Here is a 20788-nt window from a genome sequence, read left to right as displayed (position 1 = left end):
AAGGTGAAAATAACTAAATGTAAAACTTAAAATGGACTTAGAATGGAGCATATGTGAAGCAGAATAGGCCATACCATGAAGCAGTGACCATTAGTTGCTTCAGATCAGGCCCTGTTTTTCTGTTAGTTTGAATTCCTGTTTTTATATTCTTTTCTGTTACTGTTGTGTTTTTGTTTTAATGATCATTATTGTTCCTGCTTAGAGATTTTAAAATACCAAACTGTTTATAAGTGCTTTTAAGTACAGTAAATTAACAAATGGAATGATGGGTTTTTTAAATTTTTAAATTTTAAAATGATAGGTCCTTGACATAATTCAGGGTTAATATTAATCACTTTGATAGGTTTAATTTGTGGTGTGTGGCCTGATTATTTAAGACACAAAGAAACTTAGGATGTTGGAGAGCTATAGATATCTCTCTTCCACCTCCCCACAGCAAAATCTCCTTATTCAGCTGAGGTGAACTAACCTGGAGACTAAACCATTTTTTTTGTTTGAACACTTGTTTAAACAATGTTTATTGAAGGTGCAGCTCCAACGGCTGCCAGGAATGGTAGTAAATTGCGTTCCACATGATTCCATCCTGTACAGACCAGCTGCTGAAAGGGTGCAGCTGAATTATGTTCCCTCACCAGGGAGTGGGTGTGTCCACAATATCTAGCAAAGGAGGAAACCAAGGGAATATATACACTTCTCTCCTAAGAGTATTTTCTCCTTTCCTGGACAGTACTTCAAAGAATTGTGTTGCAGAAAAGAAGTAGGGGAGTCTAGAAGGAAAAAACTTCTTTTAAAATACCAGGAATGAAACTGATTGAAAAAGACACTGTCTTGAAATCCCCACAGTGTGTGCAGTTTTACTTTTTTGGGAAATTTTCTTTTGTTTTCTGAAAGTTAGGCAAATATTTACCAGAAGCCCCTAGCCTCTTCTTCCTCTTTAAGCTTTTCAATGCCTTACATTCAAGAATATTCTGCACAGTTTATTTTTCCTGGCAGAAAATATTGGTGACTTGCATGAATGAATGGAATGGTAATGAGAGTTATGTCATTTATTGCTATGTCTGCTACTTTCATAGAGAGAATCATAAAAGTAAACAGTAAGGCCAAGATTTTCCATCGTGATTAGGGGTTTCTGAATGTGCTCAGTTGCCATCATGGGGTCTCGTTTCTTCTTCTGAGGGTCTAGAAATGCACTTTTTCTGAAAGCATGTACCTCCCTTTCTTAAAGGAAATCTATAGTATTTACAAACCCATTTTGGAAAATGTAGTGTTTGTCTGTTAATTCTCTTTATATTTATTTGGCAATGGCATGTTAGAATTTGGGCTTTTTAGTTACATTTTGAAACGTTTGGTGCTGTTTTCAGTACTTGTTGGTCTCAGCTGCAACCATGGTAAGCTTTGTTTCACCAGGTTTGGGAAATGATCCAGAATTTGAAATTTAGCGCAGAGTAAGAGGAAACAGCACTGGTAATGATGGGAAAGGAACCCCGGGTTTCTTTATCCTTTGGTTTCTAACCTGCAGAAGTAAGAGGGTTTTTCTGAGCTCAACACATTTTGGACTGTCCTATTTAGGGCTGGCGGGACGCGGGTGGCGCTGTGGGTAAAACCTTAGCGCCTAGGACTTGCCGATCGCATGGTCGGCGGTTCGAATCCCCGCGGCGGGGTGAGCTCCCGTCGTTCGGTCCCAGCTCCTGCCCACCTAACAGTTCGAAAGCACCCTTAAGTGCAAGTAGATAAATAGGTACCGCTTTATAGCGGGAAGGTAAACGGCGTTCCGTGTGCTGCTCTGGTGCCGGTTCGCCAGAGCAGCTTCATCACGCTGGCCACGTGACCCGGAAGTGTCTCCAGACAGCTCTGGCTCCCGGCCTCTAGAGTGAGATGCGCGCACAACCCTAGAGTCTGTCAAGACTGGCCCGTACGGGCAGGGGTACCTTTACCTTTACCTTTATTTAGGGCTGGCATCAGTACCTAGCATCCTTGGGAAGCTGCTGGGCCTTCCTTTAAATGCCTCTTCCCCACCACCCCAGTTCAGTTCTCTTGCAGTTCTGGTTGGCTGGGTCTAGCCACCATTTTGTTTTCTCACAATACGCCATAGTGATGCTGTATCAGAAGCATTGTGGGAAATAAAAATGGTAGCTAGATTCAGGTGCCCAGTGCTGAAGTGTCCACAGGGGACTCTTCCACTTGACTGTTTGGGTTTCAGTTTCTCCCACAGAGGTGGTTCTTTGGTCACTATTCATATTCCATTCATCTGTAAGAGCCAGAAAGGTACACTGTGAAGATTATTGCCCCTTTAGTTAGGTGATTACTGTAGCATAGAGTTGAATTATGTGGTAATGCAGAATATAATTTAGAAACCTGCAATAGCTATTTCCCTTGAATTCCCTAGTGTGTGGGTCTCTTTCTTCTCAAGATAAATAATATAGGTAGATAATACTTTTAAAAGTTTCCTTCTGTTACCCCAACACTGTATTCCTCATACTTCCCATTGCTAAACACAGCTCAGAATGGAACTGATTTGGTGCTACATTCGTTAACCAAACAGAGCAATCACATACTTAGATGGTGGTTAGATGACAGATCCAGGGAAAAGTGTGTAGAACTCTGAAGAGCAAATGTCCCTTCATATTTAGTACACAACTGACCACAGTCGGTTGCCCTGTGGTGAACCCATTTTGCTAAAACACATTGACCCTCAATTAAGTTTGAAACAATTGAGTAAATTGTAGAATAGAAACCAGATTTAAATTGGGCAGTATAAAATGAATTTCTCTTTGCTTGTTTTAGTTGTTTGCCCTTCTACATAAACTAATCTGTTGGAATTTTTGTTTATTAGTATTACTACTATTACTATTATTTTTACTATTTTCTTCACTGATGAGAGATTAACAGATTTTGAGTCAGGATTCTAGTTAGATGTGAAGCTCATATTAATGATCATTTTACCACACATCTTACCATAGATTTGCATGTTATGTGTAGTAAAATCTTCCTTAATACTTGGCTAGGATAATGCAGATGACCAAGCTTTTTATAGAGCTGGAGAGTAATTTACCCAATGGTAATTTGACCAGGGAGGAGGGGGAGAGAAGGAAAGAGTAGCAGAGGCAAATTATGAAGCATGTCTCTTACTGCTCCAGCCCTGGCGAAGGTGGAGCATGAAAAACATAGAGAAGATGAATTGGGTATAGGAAAGAGAAGTAGAAGTACTCCGGAAAGTTAATTAAATCTTCAAAAAAAATATGTTCATGAATAATCCAGTTACAGTGTGTGGATTTGTGATAAAAGTTCAGAGCATTAACCCAGAAATCTAAACCCTTTCCCCTCTATTACTCTTTCATCTCTTCTTGTACTTGTTCTTTTTATGTTCCAGGGATGAAGAGGAGGAAAAGCAGTATTAATAGTTGAGCTTCATGTGATACACAGGCATAGATTAGTGTAGGGAAGGAAGCCTCTCAGACATTATTCGTTCCTTGTGCTTTCAGCTAAGCTAACCTGTTGGCTCCCTTCTTTCCTCTCTCTTTTCCATGGGTTCAGCTGATTTCAGAGCAGACCTGTTTGATATTAATGGTAATGAATAGTGTTAAAATATGGCAGTACGTTATAGTAATGTGTCTGTGTGACACGTTGTAGTGTAACCTCTTATTACATCACAGATTTTGGAGTTTTCTCAGCAAGCCTGTTGCCAAATGGTGACACAATGCTAAATTGGGAATAGCCATTATTAACTCGCCTGTAATAACTTTTGAAAGCCTGAATCTTTCACCGTGCATGCACTAATAGCTAGCAGAATGTGAAGGGTTTCATTTGAAGTGCCTATGCTAAATATTCTCAGCTGTTAGCTCAGATTTGTGAATGTAGGAAGTGCATCACCATCTAATATTTTGCTTCATATGTGAGAAGAACATTTGGCGTTAAGCAGAATTTTCTTAGTAGTCCAGTTAGCTTCTGGCTGCACAGTAGAACTTGTCTGGAGACTCGGAAGTAAAACAGACACTGCTTTAGGTGGACATTTTGATGATTGGTAATGTTCTCTACTTTTCGTGTTTCTTGTACTGAAATTATGACTTTGATTATTTGCAACAGAATGCTGTGTGCTTGTGCATGTGTCTGGCTTCCACATTGAGGAGCCAGAAAAGCTATAGAAGGGTGAAGAGATCCAAACTGGAAATAAGCCCACTCATTCCCAGGCAACCTGATAATGCACTCTTACCTTGCTCTTGGCATGTGCTTGGGATGACCCTGCAGAGAGGCAACTGCTGCAAACCCTAGATAGGAACATTGTTGATAGCAGAGAAAATGGAATAGAATTTGGGTACTAATAGGAAAGGCAGCCGTACAGTTTGGGGGCTGCAGATTACGGGAAAAGGCAGAGAACATTTTATTCTATTTTTTAGAGGATAGAAATGTAAGATCCTTCTAGCTCAGCATCTTGGCTTCAGTGGTACATATACGGCTTTGATGAAATCAGCAATTAAATAAACTGCAAGTATTTTTCACTCTTGAGTTGTAAGTTACTGAAGGCTACCACATGCATTAAGGGTTTCTGCCTTGGCTATTTTAGCTGTAGATGCTGAGCTCTACTGAAAATGACTGGCTCTGTCTAAACTCAGTAACTCTGTTGCCCATCATGTTCTTTTCAGTTCAACAGCATAATGTTGTGGGGGGAAAAACAAAAAACAAAAAACCTGGTCTGTTTAAAGTCTCTCTTGATCTTAATATGTCAGATAGCTACAGTTCTGGTGCTGTGAAAAAGGACAAACAAGTGTTCCCTATTTACTTTTGCCAGTTCATTACATGTTTTATGTATCTGTTGTTCAGCAAATGTCCTTGACGTTGTCCCGTTTTCAAGATGGGGCTCTTGCTTAGTAGCTAGGACATGGCAGTGTTTACGTTTCGGCTTGTATAGCCTCTATTGAAGGAGAGAAGATGACATGTTTTTAAAGCATCTATAGTACAGTTTGCTACTTCTGTTTCTCTCGGAGTACATCTTCATCCCCCATATAAATTGGCAACTTGGCCATTAATGACCTACCTGCTCTGCATTCATGTAAGCCTCTCCCAACCCCTTTCTTTTAATTAGAATTTCAGGAATTTCAATATTGGTCAATTTTTAAAATGATCATATTCCAGGTATAAGATTGCCTTAATGCATATCCTTAAAACAGTGCCATAGTGGGTGTAATGTAGGTGGGAACCTGAAAGGGTGAGCAGGCACTGAGTAATATGTGTCTGTATTTTATGATTATGGCAATAAAAACATGAGTCTTAGCCTGTGGAAGTAATCATTTCCTCACAAGAATTGTACCATATAAACTAAGCTTGTTGTTCAGAGCTTATATTGGGAGACGTTTGGCATGTTTATTATAAACTAGTACCTTACAAAAGAGTTCTGGACCATTTCACTCAACATGAATTTTCTGTATGATATCACTTCTGAGTTTGATACTGTGAATGCCATCATGTGCAGTGAACAGAAGTAGTTATTTTACTGAATCCCCTGCATGCTTCTTGCTGTCCATAAGTTCGTTACATGCAACATTGCATGCATGCATCGGGAGTAACTGATTTCATAAATGGTAGTGACATATGTGTAGGAAACTGATCGTGTGTGAAGAGTAGAAAACAGGCTCCATCAATCTAGTGCCCTGTAGATGTTTTGGGCTACAATTCCAGGCAGCAGGTAAAGAATGATGGGAGTTGTAGTCTAACGACTACGCATTAAGCAAGTCTGGTCTACAGCCGTGTATTAATTTGGATAAGAGACTCATACTAGGTGTGTGACTCATACTAGGTGTCGTGGCAAAAGTATGGTTTGGGTGTTGGGAACATGCTATACACTTTGCACATGTAGATTCTGTCCCCCATGTCCCACTGAGTGTAAGTTTGCGAAAGGATTGGACAGAGATTGAAAATGAGTCACTTACTTGGTTTTTGACATAAAGTATGGCTGATGATAGCCATAATTAAAAACGTTATGGTGTTACAACCAAGCAACAGGGTTTGTGTGTAATTATTACAGCAGTCAGAGAAAGGTAAGTTACAAGTCTGCAATGGTGAGCCTATGTCAGTCTGGAAGAAGCACTGTGAACTTGTGCATTATAGCTCAGTTGAGTCTATGTATGGCTGTTCTGAGGCACAATGGAATTTATGAACATAGGGAACAGCAGCCATATATTGTTGTTGTTGTTGTTTAGTCGTTTAGTCGTGTCCGACTCTTCGTGACTCCATGGACCAGAGCATGCCAGGCACTCCTATCTTCCACTGCCTCCTGCAGTTTGGTCAGACTCATGTTTGTAGCTTCGAGAACACTGTCCTATATATTATATATATATTATATGTCCTATATATTATGTCTGTGTAATAAATGGGTATTTACAGTGGGCTTATGTAAGATTATTGTTGGGTAGGTTGTACTGCTGGAGTCCAAACACAAAACACAATAAAGGGTGTGAGAGTAATTGTCACGTACCTATCTGCAGGTATTAGCAGAACTCTTTCTCCAAAGCAGTAGTCAGATATCACTAAAAATAAAACATAATAAAACATTTCATTTGTTTTCAGGAATTAATTAAGGGTAGCCTTCAGGCCTTTCCAAATGACTGTTCAAGCTCTTGTTGATCTTTGTACAATATTCCACAACTCCTTTGACAATAGTGTTATATCCTTTGTGTAGTTGATGAGGGTGTAGGGAGAGCCTTTTTATCACGGGGATAATCAAGTTGGTGTCCTTACAAGGTTTAGTTGAACCTTATTCTGCCACAGCAGTAGAGAAAGCTCCATCCTTAATACAATTGTTCAAGTTCTGCTTAATTAATTTCCAGCAAGAGTTAAATGTATATAGTCTATCCAAGTCACAACTTGCTTTCTGGCAGCGAGGTTTGCAGTTGTTGACTAACTCTTTACAGGAGCAAGGATAAGCCTGACATACTTACCTGAGCACTTGAGGGCTGGGACGTGCTGAGACAGGGGCAGAGGCAGGCAGGAATCCACACTGGTGCTTGCCTCTAGGTATTTGGATAAACTGAGAAGGAAGAAACTTTCTTTCAAAGCAAGAGAAAAGCCTGACTGTGGACTTTACACCTGGCATGGGCTTTTGGCAACACTTGAGCAACTAGCTCAGAGAGAGGGAGAGGAAAGAAACCCTACACAAATTGTTTAGAGCTAGAGGCTGTGTGCTTTGCTCTTAGCGAATGTCATTGCTTATCAAAGGGTTTAAAAAAAAAAATCCAGGTGCTGTTACTCATTGGATCTGTCATACTTGCATTGCGTCTTTTGGATCACACAGCCCCTCACTTAACTTACTTCCTTGCCACTACATGCCCATATGCTCACCATCTATTTGCTCTGTCCTTCTTAATGCTGTGCCAAAAATATATTATGCAATTTTGATAACCATTCTTCATGAATTAATGAGAAAAGAAATTTTCTTATCAAAGTGGAGAATTTTTTTTCATGTCATTCTCATGAGTGGGGTGCTGGATATTCATTGCATTTGTTTTAATTTCATGGCAGCTGAAGTGTTTTGTAAGTGTCCTTTCTTTTATTCTGCAAACCATATCATCTAAGATATGTATTCTGCAGCCTCCCCAGATGCCTGCACTTTATAAAAACCTCATGTCATCATTAGCTGGACACTGTGCTTCTGTCAGCTATTCTTCTCTTATTTTAAGTGAAGGCATTTTTGAAGAAGTCAGTGCAGAAATCATAGAATCATAGAACTGTAGAGTTGGAAGGGACCACGAGGGTCATCTAGTCCAACCCCCTGCAGTCTTTTGCCCAACGTGGGGCTAGAACCCACACCCCTGAGATTAAGAGTCTCATGCTCTTCCAACTGAACTATTAAGAAGGTAAAATGAAGAACTTATTGAATAAATTAAATTATTGAGCACACCAGTCTCATGCATGCAGTAGCCAGTGTCCCCAGATTCCTGGGCTTCAGTTAAACCCAGGTGTCAATTCTCCCTTGAGGTTTTTTTAGATCAGGAAGTGTGAGCAGCCAGGGAGGCTGCAGAACTTTGGAGAAATAGAAAGAAAAGCACAGGGCTCTTTTGCAGGGGAAGAACACTTTTAAGGAAAATGGAGAACACGTTTCAGAGTATAGAACTAGCCCTTTTCTACCATTTCCCCAGTTCTTACATATGCAACGCAGGGCACATGCACACCTACACACACCTTTTGTTTCTCTCTCAAGTCCAAAGCTGATGAGAACTCCGGAGCAGAATTCTTGCACTTTAAAGAATATCATCATTTTTAAATTTTGTAATCTTTCTCCAGGGCTGGAAACCAAATTGAGACATTTCTGGAGCAGGCAGCCTTCTAGCCCTGTGTTTTATTGAAAGGTCAATTGCTTTGCAATCAACATTACTAATTAGGACATATTGACATCTCATACTGCAGAGCAGCACTGCTGATCAGTGGAGGCTGCATGGTTGGCATGCAAAAGGTCCCTAGTCAATCTCTGCCAGGTACAACTGGCAGAGATCTGTATCTGAAACTCCGGAGAGCTTCTGCCACCCTGTGCATGCAATACTGAGCTAGATGCACTTAGGCTCTGGCACCTTTTGACTTAAGTCAGGTTCCTATGTTCTTAACCTGTAGCAATGAAACAACATTCAGCTGCATTCTCTCTCCCTACAAACAGTGTGTAGCTTTCCTAGTGATGCTTTTAGTTGTATGTGCATTACAGTGGTAAGGACATGACATAAAAATGACTATGGCTTATACTCAGACAGCACTTCATTCCATTTCCCTGATGTTTCCTTACCTGATAATTTCTGCATGATAAACACTCTTTCACATGACATAAAAGCCCCTTTTGCAAACCAAGTGGAATCAACCAGAAGTTTTGTGCTCATTTCTGTGTTAAATGCTTCCAGAAAAAAATCTGTTTGCAACCCTGTTAACTCAGAGAACTGCAGGAATTTTGTGCTGTACTTTCCCAACCCTTTTCATGGATGCCAAAATTTGGGAAGGTAATCTTTCTGCCATTTTCTTGGGTGAAAACAAGCATTCATGTGCATAAAGGATGGCAACATGTCCAATGACATCTGCAGTTGTGTCACAGCATGGCTGCTGGTGTAAATGAAATTTAGCATGACATAGTGTTATATCAATAATAATAAAAAACACCATAGTTCTATAACACAATTGGTAATTCAGTGTAAAAGGAATGTTGGAAACAGGGACAGAATGTTAGCATTACTGCCAGGAAAATGAATGCAATAATCCCAACATCTGAATGTACCCAATGAACCAACCATTTATGTATCATATCCTGGATGGAATGGGGCTGGGGCTGGGGCCATAATGATAGCACAGTCCACCTACCCTTCCCTTTTACTCTGTATCAGATTTGGCATTTCAGTGTTATGTTTCCAACCGCAATTACCAACCTCATGCAGCAGTACCATTGCAAGGCTGTATTGTGATGGGGCTGACATAAATGATTTTCATCTCCAAGCATTCCTAACTGCTATCAAGCTCCAAAAAAAATCTGATGATGAGATTCTAGAAGTGTCTCCCATTTGGCTGGTTCTATGTTTCAGCCGTGTGTGGGAGAAATTGCGTCTTGCATTTCACATTCCAGAGTAGTTCTGCTTTATTCTTTTCCAATCCAAAAATGTTTTTTTTAAATAACAAAATAAAAAAATCCTTCAGTCACACTATTTCATTGTTATGCTTTCCATATTTTCCCTCACCCAAGCAAAGCTGTTCCTGGTAGTTCAGATGTTCTAAAGCTTTGGCTTTTGCCTGTGCCGTAACAAGGATCATATTGGTTAACCCCAAGATTAGCAGGGTAGACACGACAGCCTCTTCCTCTGGGGAAGCTCATGAAATGCACACTGTGGCAGCCTAACAATGGGTTTCTCTGCATGAAGAGCGGACTGGTATTAAGACCATTAGCCAGCGATGACAACTGAACATTTTAAAACAAGAACATTCATGTTGCGTACTGCAATTTCTGAGTGGCTGGTGGTGCATTGTATCACTTAAACCTTTGTAATGGATACATTTTCAAAGAGCATAGTTTGATTCTCATGTGGTAAAACTGGGTGCATAATTGGCAGAGATCATGAAGGATAGAAACATGGTTCTTCCTTACCCATTAAGATATTGGGTGAGGATGGCTAAGTGAAGCTACTTTGTCTGAAACACACACCCCAATAGCTTTACCAAATTTGAATTATGTTTGTTGAAAACTCTGCTCAGTTTCCCTTGTAAGGAAAAGAAGCAGCAGCATCTGTTGCTTTGACATCCATTGCTTTGACTTCTTACCAGCTGAGTGCACATGTTCAGCATTTGTGAAGCCTTTATTGCCAAGTGGTGCCAGGTTTCCTATGGAGAATATGTGGGGAACCTTTGGTTCTTCAGTTGTTGCTGAAGTACAACTCCCATCAGCCCAAAGAAGCATGGATGTTAGGGGTTGTTGTTCAGAAACATCTGGGGAACCAGAAGTTCCCCACACCTCCTAATGAGTCTGACCATCCATGAAGATATCTGGAGAATATAGTGGGCCACAATATTAGCAATGGCTATTGCGCATTCTGGGCATATTTTCTTTGTCTGCAGTTTCAAGAACTGTGGTATCTGGAGCTGCATGGATGTGTGCCTAATTGAACTCATGAGTTCTAAAAAATCAGTAGCAACTGTTGAGAACGGAAAATTAAAAACATTCTAGTAGGCATAAGGCTCATACATGGACCTCTGGATCACAGCCATAGTCAACATACCTGAGAGTTTTGCAAAGATACAGATTCCTGAACACTGCTAAGGATTAAATCAGTGATGAAAACATAGACAGAGGTACGAGTTGAACTTGGCAGCAAATTTCTTTAAAGATTAAACAATGCTGTCTTTTTTCAGACTGTCCTAGATAAGAATACTTTGATGTTGAGGAACCAGGCTTCAGATAGGCGAACGAATAAAAATTGTAAATGTTTTATTGTGCACATACACAACACTACATGTACTTCTGAACTCTGGCTCATTTGATTATTGTTGAATCTGCCAATGTTTCTTTATGATTCTAAAACTGGCTATTATCTAGTAATCTCATTCTGCTCCATTTCAACAATACATTGTTTCCCTAATAGTATTGTTTCACTGTTTCTTGTAAGTGCACATGACTGCTAATTTGTAAAGGAGCTTAAACAGTGAGAATACCTTTTGTCTACTGATTATTCAGTCAAATATGCTCCTAGTTGCAGTGAATAATCTAGGGTCTACAGTAACTGCCCGCACACTAACTTCAGCCATTGAAAGTCTTATTGGAATTGTACCATTAGGTGTCCCTGTTCACAAAAAGAGCCAAAATGCAGAACAGTATGTGCTTCATTTCCATATAGGATTAAATGGATTGTATTGCAGTTAATGGCCACAATCCTCTTGCCATTTGCACAAAGTCCATGGATATTGTTGGGGATTTTCCAGAGACTCATGCCAGAAAGGGGGAAAGGAGCAACCCTCTCCTATCAGAAATTCACACTGTAAGAAAGCTAATGGTCCACTGTGGATCAGCGCATACTTGTACTTTGCCCCTATAATATAGAAAGCCCCCATGCATGAACATCCATCCACAGTGTTGTAGCCAACATATAGCTCATTTTATCCTTTCTCATGGCAGCCTGCAGGTGAAAGAGGTGTGGTATGAAGAGATGTGAATCTTGCTCTAGAAATCATTTTGCTCTTGAGCTTCATCTCACATATAAAACAGCTATGTAGCAATGTTCCTCACAGTTACAGCAGTATCGTGAGTGAATGCTTAAACACATGAGCCAAGGGTTGGAACAAGGCTGACCCCAGATAACATTCGTTCAACACTTTCCACATTCTTTATCTGGCCTTGACCACAGCCAAAGATGCTGTACTTGATGTCTCAATAGATGAAATTATTGGATCATGAGAGTTCTTGTAGATGATGTGCTGAGTCACCTGATACTCTGGTATGTCAGCTATCCATCACAGAGATTTTATCTAAATTTTCTTAACTTCCCAAGAATTTTTCGTAACTTCCCTATAAACTTTGAACTCTAGTGATAGTGGAACTGTTTTACTTGCCTGTGTAGCAAGGGCAGTGTTTTAAGGATGTACATTGACTGTGTGGTTAATGTAGCGTTTTTACTTTGTCCGCAAACTCACTACATGACCTTAGGCAAACCATTGTTCTCTTGGTCTCATCCCTCTGCTTATTCAATGAACATACAAGGATTTTATAAGGATTACTAGAATAATGTATGCAGATTTTGAGAACTTGAATTGCCCATGTCTTATTAAACACATTTGAGAAGGTGACTTCTCTGCAATTTGCAACCAGATCAGAAACATTCACTGGCTTATTTTCCAGACACTGATATAGCTATTTTCTAGGTGGAATGATACCTACCACCCTTTGCTTACAGTTCCTCTCCCCCATGGAATTGTTGGCATGGATTGCATCACTAGGAGTAATTTCCCCCATTGAATCCTGAACTGAACTCCGGGTAACCAAACTCCATAGGATTTTGTTTAATATATATGAGTGCATATTTATTCTTTCAAAGATTATCAGTGACACTGTAGATTGAAGTGTCCAGGAACTTCCCCCCTTGTATGTAAAGGCCCCTTAAATAAAAATTACAGGGAAAGGTGTTGGCATGCTTTATACAACCCAACCATCTACATGTTCAAAATGGAAACTTTTGAAGTTTCAATTAGCAAAGATTTATTTCCCATGTGCCTATTTGACCTTTTTGTGCATGAGTAAATAAGAGAATACCTATACTGAATACTGATGGATTTATAGCACTGGGAAAGCAAAGGCTCTGAAGTTGTGTGTGTGTTTTAAAATTTAACATTTATAGTTTGGAATGAAGAATTAATAAAGTTTTACTTTAACTGTTTTCAGATGTAGAACAAAATATAATTGGTCTCCAAAAGGCCAATATATTTATTTAGCATACTTTAGCAGTACTTTGTATTTTAGAGCTAGCCTTTGTCTTTAAGATATTTTCATAAACACAGCTTTTATTCTTCTTCAGGAATGTGTCATAGTCTCTTATCGCCCCTGCTACTTGCCCATATACCAACAGCTGCCTAACAATGTAATGTTTAATGTTTTAAATTACCATATTTAGTCAGAATGCACAGGCAGGATCTGGATACCTGACAAATGAACTGCAGCAGATTTTATATTTTAATACACTGCTTCATGCAGGCATAGTGAAAAGGCTTTGGTAAAAAAAAACCCACAGAGCTATCAAATTAAAAGAGAACAATATGGTAACATTTGCCCACGTTTCCTCTCACCCTTATTTTGTCCCAATTATGCATACTTTGCATATAATGATTATTAAATGCACCACTTCCCCAGCTCCAGCCAGCATGGCCAATGGTAAGGGATGATGGGAATTGTGGTCCAAAACATCTGGAAAACACCTAAGTCTGAGCTTAGTAAATAGCTGGAGCCGCTCCATCAGTGGTGAGACTGCAGAGTCACTTAAATGAAAGAGAGAACAAGGAAGGGGAACCTGATACAAATTTGGGTCATACTAGTGCTGTGGAATGCCAGCTTCTCATGTAAAGCAGTCTATCAATATTTCATATTGCTTGGGAACAGGGTGACAGTTTAAAGCCACTAGTCTTGCATTAGATAGACTTACAGCATATCTAAAAACATAAAACATCAAGCGCTGAAAACTTCCTGATACAGGGCTGCCTTAAGATGTCTTCTAAAGTTGTGCAGTTCTTTATCTCCTTGACACCTGAAGGGAGGGTGTTCCACAGGGATGGCACCACTACCAAGCAAGCCCTCTGTCTGGTTCCCTGCAACTTCACTTCTCACAGTGAGGGAACCAGCAGAAGACCCTCAATGGAGGACCTCAGTGTCTGGGCTGAGCGATTGGGGTGGAGACACTCCTTTAGGTATACTGGGCCATGACTGTTTAGGGCTTTAAAGGTCAGCACCAGCACTTTGAATTGTGCTCAGAAATGCACTGAGAGTCAGTGAAGATCCTTTAGAACTGGTGTTGTATGGTCCTGGTGGTCACTTCCAGTCACCAGTCTAGCTGCCGCATTCTGGATTAGTTGTAGTTTCTGAGTCACCTCAAAGGTAGCCCCACATAGAGTGCAGTGTGTGTGTGTGTGTGTGTGTGTGTGTAATATCACTGAAAATTCAGCAGCTTCTAAGGCAGAGCTTTCTAAACTCTGTGTCATGACATGTTAGTATGTCGGCTGCAGTGTCTAGGTGTGTCGTGCGAATGCTCCCTGCGCTCCTCCTGGGCTGGAAAGGGGTTAGTTTAACATCCAGTTTGCTAGTAAAACTGAATTACTGTGCCACGAAATGATGCAAAACTGAATTACTTTGTTGCGAAATGATGCATGTCTAAAAAGTGTGTCACCAACACGAAAAGTTTGAAAAACTCTGTTCTAAGGCAGTTAGATAGATGCCTGGATCTCTTTAGGCCAGATTAGGTACCCTGCCCGTCAGGGCCAGTCGTGACCGACTCTAGGGTTGGGCGCTCATCTCGCTCAAGAGGCCGGGAGCCGGCGCTGTCCGAAGACACTTCCGGGTCACGTGGCCAGCGTGACGAAGCTGCATCTGGCAAGCCAGCACCAGCGCCGCACACGGAAACGCCGTTTACCTTCCCGCTAGAAAGCGGTCCCTATTTATCTACTTGCACTTAGGGGTGCTTTCAAACTGCTAGGTGGGCAGGAGCTGGGACTGAATGACGGGAGCTTCGATATGCAGCGCTTTACTAAAATGCCTCAAACTTTGGTAACATTTTCTACTCTTAATCATCCACAGCCAGTGCCTTATGTAAACACTTTTACACATCCCTTAAAATGTTAGAGCTAAAGATTCCAACCTCAGATCAGCTACATGTATTTCAGGCAAGCTAGCACATGCAGCTAAAATTTAAAAAGTTTCAAGTGAAATAAACAAAACACATTGTGTGTTAATGTTAGTGGTGATTCTCCCCCCACCCCCGCCAATGGTATTGGGGACTCCCCACCCCCATTTAAGGGCAAGAAGTAAGGTCGTGAAGGAAATCAAACCCTGATGTGGATAAATGAAACATGAGGCCTACTGACTTTCTAAAAACATTTTAAATAATATTCTCTAAGGTTTCATTTTATACTGAAGGCGATTGTAATATGTTTTGGAAGATGGTGTAAGGTTTCCATTAAAGCGAGATCATGCTTGTTTTTTCTTTTTCTTTTTCTACCCAAACATGGGTAGGGGAGATGGAGTTAGAGCTTATTTAGTAAAGGGTGGAAAGCTTTATAAGTTTTCTCCAGGACTCTAAAAATATTAACTGCTACATTAAACCACAATTTGCATTTCACTTTTTTTTAAAAAAAGTATACCATTCCTACATCTGACAAGGCAACACACAGAGAGTGGCTTGTGCAAATATAAGAAGGTTGATGGAGTTGCGCTTTCTTGCATTTGTTCAGATCCTTCACTTCCAAAGAGCTCTCCCTGCTTTGCTTATTCATTTCTCCATGAGGGAATTGTTGGAGTCCCACTTTGGAACTGTTTGTTCAGCTTAGCCTTCCCTGACGTTTAAGGCTTTGTGGATGTGATCCCTCTCACGCTGCCCTTACGTTGTTCATTTTTCCTGGTGATTTGTATTTTCTGTCACTGGAAACCAATTTGTGAGGTCATTGTCCTAAAAGAAGAAGTAAAACATTTTAAGAATGAAATAAGAAATACCTATACATTAGGAATATGTATCAATACGAAAGGTGAAATTCCCTCACCCTTGTAGTCTCTTCACCGAGTCTTGGTTAGACTACTGCAGTGCATTGTGTGTGGAGCTGCCATTGAAGATTGGTCAGAAACTGCAGTTTGGTCCAAAATGCAGCTGCTAGAATACGAATTTAGACTGGGCATTGGAAACACAACTCACCAGTGCTAAAAGAAATGTACTGCCCCATGGTCCATTACTGAGTGCTGTTCAGAATTAGTACTTAAAGCTCTGCATTGCTTGGGACCTGAAGGCCCACTTTCCCCATACAGTATTAACCTGCCCACACATCTTCTGCAGGGCTTCCACTGGGTGCCCCTGCCATCTTAAGTAAGGTGAGAAGAGGGCCTTCTCAGTCATGACACCCTGTTTATGAAATTCTTTCCCAGAGAAGCTTTATAGGTGCTTAAATAGATGTCTTTTTGTCACCAGGTGAAGGCCTTTTATGTTCCCAGACCTTAACTATAGCAGATCTTTAATGTTGGATGAATTCAAGTCATACACACCGTCCAACATACAGCCATGAAGTAATTTAAAAACAGCACTGCAAGAGCTAAAGTTAAATAAGGCTTCTGCTTTGTAGTATGTTGCCAGCGCTGCCTCAGTAAGTAAATTCCCCATAGGCATTTGCAGAGTGCCAAATATATGGCCTTTATTAAAGATCCTATTGTTTGGCAGTGTCATTATTTGCTGTTACACCCCAGTGTTGTGCTTTTCAGACAATTTTTTTTTTTTTTTTTTTTTTTGGAAGCCAGCATGTTAAAGGCTGCAGTCCTATACAAACGTACCAGAGCTTAATCCCATTTTACTCAGTGAGCCTTACTTCTGAGCAGACATGTATAGGATTGCACTGCATGGCAGACTATATGCTGTTTGGAATTTGGATGGTTTTTAATGTTTCCTCAAATCACTATAATTTAGTTTTAATAATTAATGTATCTCTAAAAAGGTAAAGGACCCCTGACAGTTAAGTCCAGTCACGAACGACTCTGCGGTTGCGGCGCTCATCTCGCTTTACTGGCCGAGGGAGCCGGCGTTTGTCTGCAGACAGTTTTTCCGGGTCATGTGGCCAGCATGACTAAGCTGCTTCTGGTGAACCAGAGCAGCGCTCGGAAATGCCGTTTACCTTCCCGCCGGAGCGGTACCTATTTATCTACTTGCACTTTGATGTGCTTTAGAACTGCTAGGTTGGCAGGAGCAAGGACCAAACAATGGGAGCTCACCCCGTCGCGGGGATTGGAACCGCTGACTGGATATGCTGACTGGAGCTGATGGAAGTTGTATTCCACTACATCAGGAAGGCGAAAAGTTCCCAACCCCAGTGGGTTCTTCAAAAGAAATGAACAGTCCAAAAGAAATTGTGTGTAATTTGTTTACACTTACAAAAAAATAAAGCACTTAATAAGTTTTTCATTTCAGGTGTCTAATTGTTGGATTTATTTTCCTGTTTATTATAATTTGCCCTGAGATGAGAGGCAAAATAATATCAGATAAATAAACAAACATGTAATGAAACAGAACAAGAACAAAAAAGATTGCATTTCTTGACATGTGAGATACTCTTGAGTTCCAAATACCATCAAGGAAAATCATTGCTTCTAATCCCTTAATGGTGTTTTCTTCCCAATGGCATAAAATTACTGCTGAGTCTTAATACTTCAAGATTGCTGTGAAATAATTCAAGCTGATGAATAAGAACATACAGATTTTGCCAAGAAGCCAATTCAGTATTCTCCCTGATGACCATCTTGGAAAAAGACCATTGTGCATCATTTCATGATGATGGATGATGGAACTTAATAAGCTGACCCTTTTACGTTTGGTACCAAGTCTTTCAAAGGCCCAAACCACAGAATGATCTCATGAGTTCAGAGCTTTGGAAAGCCCTTTGGAAAGCCCATTATTAAAAGAAATAATAGAAGTTGTTTTTTAGAACAGTAGTTGCCAGTTGTGATCATAACGCAGAAGGCCACACAGTGAGCTCTGGGCATACAGTGTGGCTTCTGAAGCATGTCTTCTAAAAGCAGTTCCCTAAAGTTGAGAGTTTCAAGAGCTACTACCTACAAACCAGGGTATGGATATGAGGTAGTAGTGGTTGCTGGTGAAATACCACTGGTACTCTGGTTCATATGAGGTAATGGTCCTATGCACTGATGGTACCCTTTGGGACAGACCCAATAGGCCTAATTGTGGAAAATCTATAATGGTTCCTTGACTGAGGTTGTTACATAACCAACATGTATATGAGATGATGCCATATATGTTCTTTACAGTAATGTTATTATCAGTACTATTATGAGTTCATGATTATAGTTCACAATTAGTGAATGCCTTCTATAATAATATATATTAATTGATGCTCATTTTAGTCTTTTATTCTTTTTTTAAAAAAATTACTTGTTTTTGGTAGTATTTTTGTTTGGTCTTTGCTTCTCTTTTTCCCTTCTATGTTTTTATTTTTGCCTAATTACCAGTTACAATATACCTCAGTAAACCCTCACCCAAAGGATTTGGCAATACAGTGGTACCTCGGGTTAAGAACATAATTCATTCTGGAGGTCCGTTCTTAACCTGAAACTGTTCTTAACCTGAAGCACCACTTCAGCTAATGGGGCCTCCTGCTGCCACTGCACCGCCACTGCACGATTTCTGTTCTCATCCTGAAGCAAAGTCCTTAACCCGAGGTACTATTTCTGGGTTAGCGGAGTCTGTAACCTGAAGCGTATGTAACCTGAAGCGTATGTAACCCGAGGTACCACTGTAGATTTGACTTCAGATTAGGACACACTTAATTCTTTTTTATTAAGTTGGTGAATCATAATATTGTTTTCTAGTTTGACATTAATTAAAATCAATTACTGTACAACTGAAGACGATGATAGATAGATAGATGATAGATAGATAGATAGATAGATAGATAGATAGATAGATAGATGATAGATAGATAATAGATAGATAGATAGATAGATAGATAGATAGATAGATAGATACAGATAGATAGATGGTAGAGATAGATAGATAGATAGATAGATAGATAGATAGATAGATGATAGATTTCCCTCACCCCATATAGTGGGGAACAACCCCAGAGAGTGGTGCTCTCATGTTTGATACCACATAAATAGAAGTTTCTGTGATTTAAAAGAAGTATCCTTAGTTAATTGTGCCCTATTTTCCCTTCCCCCACTTCATACAGTCTTCTGCTCTGTGCCATCTTTTTTTCTTTTTCTTCTAAAAGGCTAGTCTTTAGACAGCACTCCAACTGGAGTATTCAAGCACCTCCTTTGAAGTGCAGTTTTTGTTCTACGTTTTGGTTACAGCGTTATTTCAGTGAAGTCAGCCAACAGGCTTACAGGGCTTTTTGGCTCATGTTCACTAACAGTTTTCTTGGCAGTGCTGCTTAATTCTGCTTCTTTATACGTTTCTCTCTCTCTCTTCTCCCCCCGCCCCATCTTTGCTTCCTGACAGAGCGATCGCCTCACAGGCCTATCCTACAAGCTGGCCTACCAGCAAATACTTCCGCAGTTGTTGGGGGTGATGCAGAGTTTGTCTGCAAAGTCTACAGTGATGCTCAGCCTCATATCCAGTGGATAAAACACACAGAAAAGAATGGAAGTAAATATGGGCCAGATGGATTGCCGTACCTGAAAGTTTTAAAGGTGAGCTTTCCCCCCTTATTTTCTTTTGAACAATAAGCAATTCTTTTTAGAATGTTATAAAGCTTTTTGAACAAAGTCAAGGGATAGATTTTTAAAATTGACTTTTATCCTTGCCAGCACACATAAATACAGTGGAATACTGAGTTGCTGGTATAAACAAAAGCAAAAATTCATTCCGCATTTCACCTTCCTTAAAGTCTTTTATCCATCAGCATGATTGTTTGCTTATTTTTCAGACATCATGGTTGTGTATTAAAAGAATTGCAGTGCCGTTATCTTGGCATCACTTGAGATTTGTGCATTGGCAAAGAGTATCCAAAATAAATCAAAGGAAATATATTAAGAGGTTTGGACAACATTATAGGCCCTTCTGTAATGACCATATTTGTTGCCAAAGGATGTTGTCAGTGCTCATTTTCCTTATGATAAAGATACGGAGTGTGTCCCCCTTCCCCAAGTGTGAACTATTGACTGGGCAATCATTTTAGGGGTAGCAGCCATTTTGAAAATATGTCATTTTTGCCTGGCTTTGCTCCTAAGGAACAGCTAATTTTATAGTAGTGATTTCCCATGAAGCTTAGCAGTAGAGCCAGAAATTTATGATTTTGCACAGCGAAGAAACAAAAAAGGTAGTTTATCTGGGCAGAAGCTTTCCTGCCCCAATTTTGTAAGAAATCTTTCTTGCTGCTGCTGCTGTTGTTTTAAAGTGCAATATTTCAATGCTAGCATTTGTAGTAACTGGAAGACTCCTTCAAGTGTTTTGGTGGCGGGACCATGGTGGTGTCTACATTTGGGGCAGTAGTTACATTGTTCTCCTGTGTTATTGGTCTGTTCTAGCATTCGGGGATAAATAGTTCCAATGCTGAAGTGCTGAAACTGTACAATGTGACAGAGGCGGATGCTGGAGAATATATTTGTAAGGTCTCCAATTATATAGGGGAGGCCAACCAGTCTGCCTGGCTTACGGTTCTGCTAAAAAAAGGTAACGACGTCTGTTAAAGAAAGCTGGATGTAGAAGCTGGAAAAAATTGGTGCTTTGGGACTCTGCAGGCAGCTTGTAGGATAACTCCATGACCTTGGTGTATTTATAATCCTCTCTTGGAGATGCAACTGGTATTACTCCAGTAGCCATGGAAAAATTCCCACAAATACTGTTTTAGTTACCTCTTCTGAAACCTTTTGTCTCTTCTGTTTTTTCTTTGATGTATCATTTGTCTTCGTATATATTTCCCCCCAGCAGAATCTGACCACTCTGAGTCTTCCTTACTTTTGCACTGTTGCCTTCTATTTCTTTGTATTACATATTGATCACTGTTCTGGAAATCATAGCTACTCATTGAGGTTGGATCAAGTGATGAGGTGTTGCACATACCAGATTACCTTCAATGCCACCTGTCTCAG

At 40.2% G+C, this 20788-nt stretch overlaps 1 protein-coding gene across 3 annotated transcripts in view; it reads left to right on the top strand.

Moving 5' to 3' along the window:
- Nucleotides 1–20788, top strand: part of FGFR2 (fibroblast growth factor receptor 2) — a 112252-nt gene that overhangs the window by 54480 nt on the left and 36984 nt on the right. For 2 of the 3 annotated variants that reach the window (XM_081005219.1, XM_081005218.1), the window contains one exon: nt 19197–19387. In XM_081005219.1, the coding sequence (XP_080861345.1) occupies nt 19197–19387 (191 nt within the window). Of the gene's footprint in view, nt 1–19196; nt 19388–20224; nt 20370–20788 lie in introns of all 3 variants that reach the window. The other variant, XM_081005217.1, reaches the window with a different exon arrangement.

Source organism: Podarcis pityusensis, assembly GCF_964106645.2.
Source record: "Podarcis pityusensis genome assembly, chromosome: 5".
In the NCBI taxonomy this organism is placed as follows: domain Eukaryota; kingdom Metazoa; phylum Chordata; class Lepidosauria; order Squamata; family Lacertidae; genus Podarcis; species Podarcis pityusensis.
This window is presented reverse-complemented; position numbering and strand designations above follow the sequence as displayed.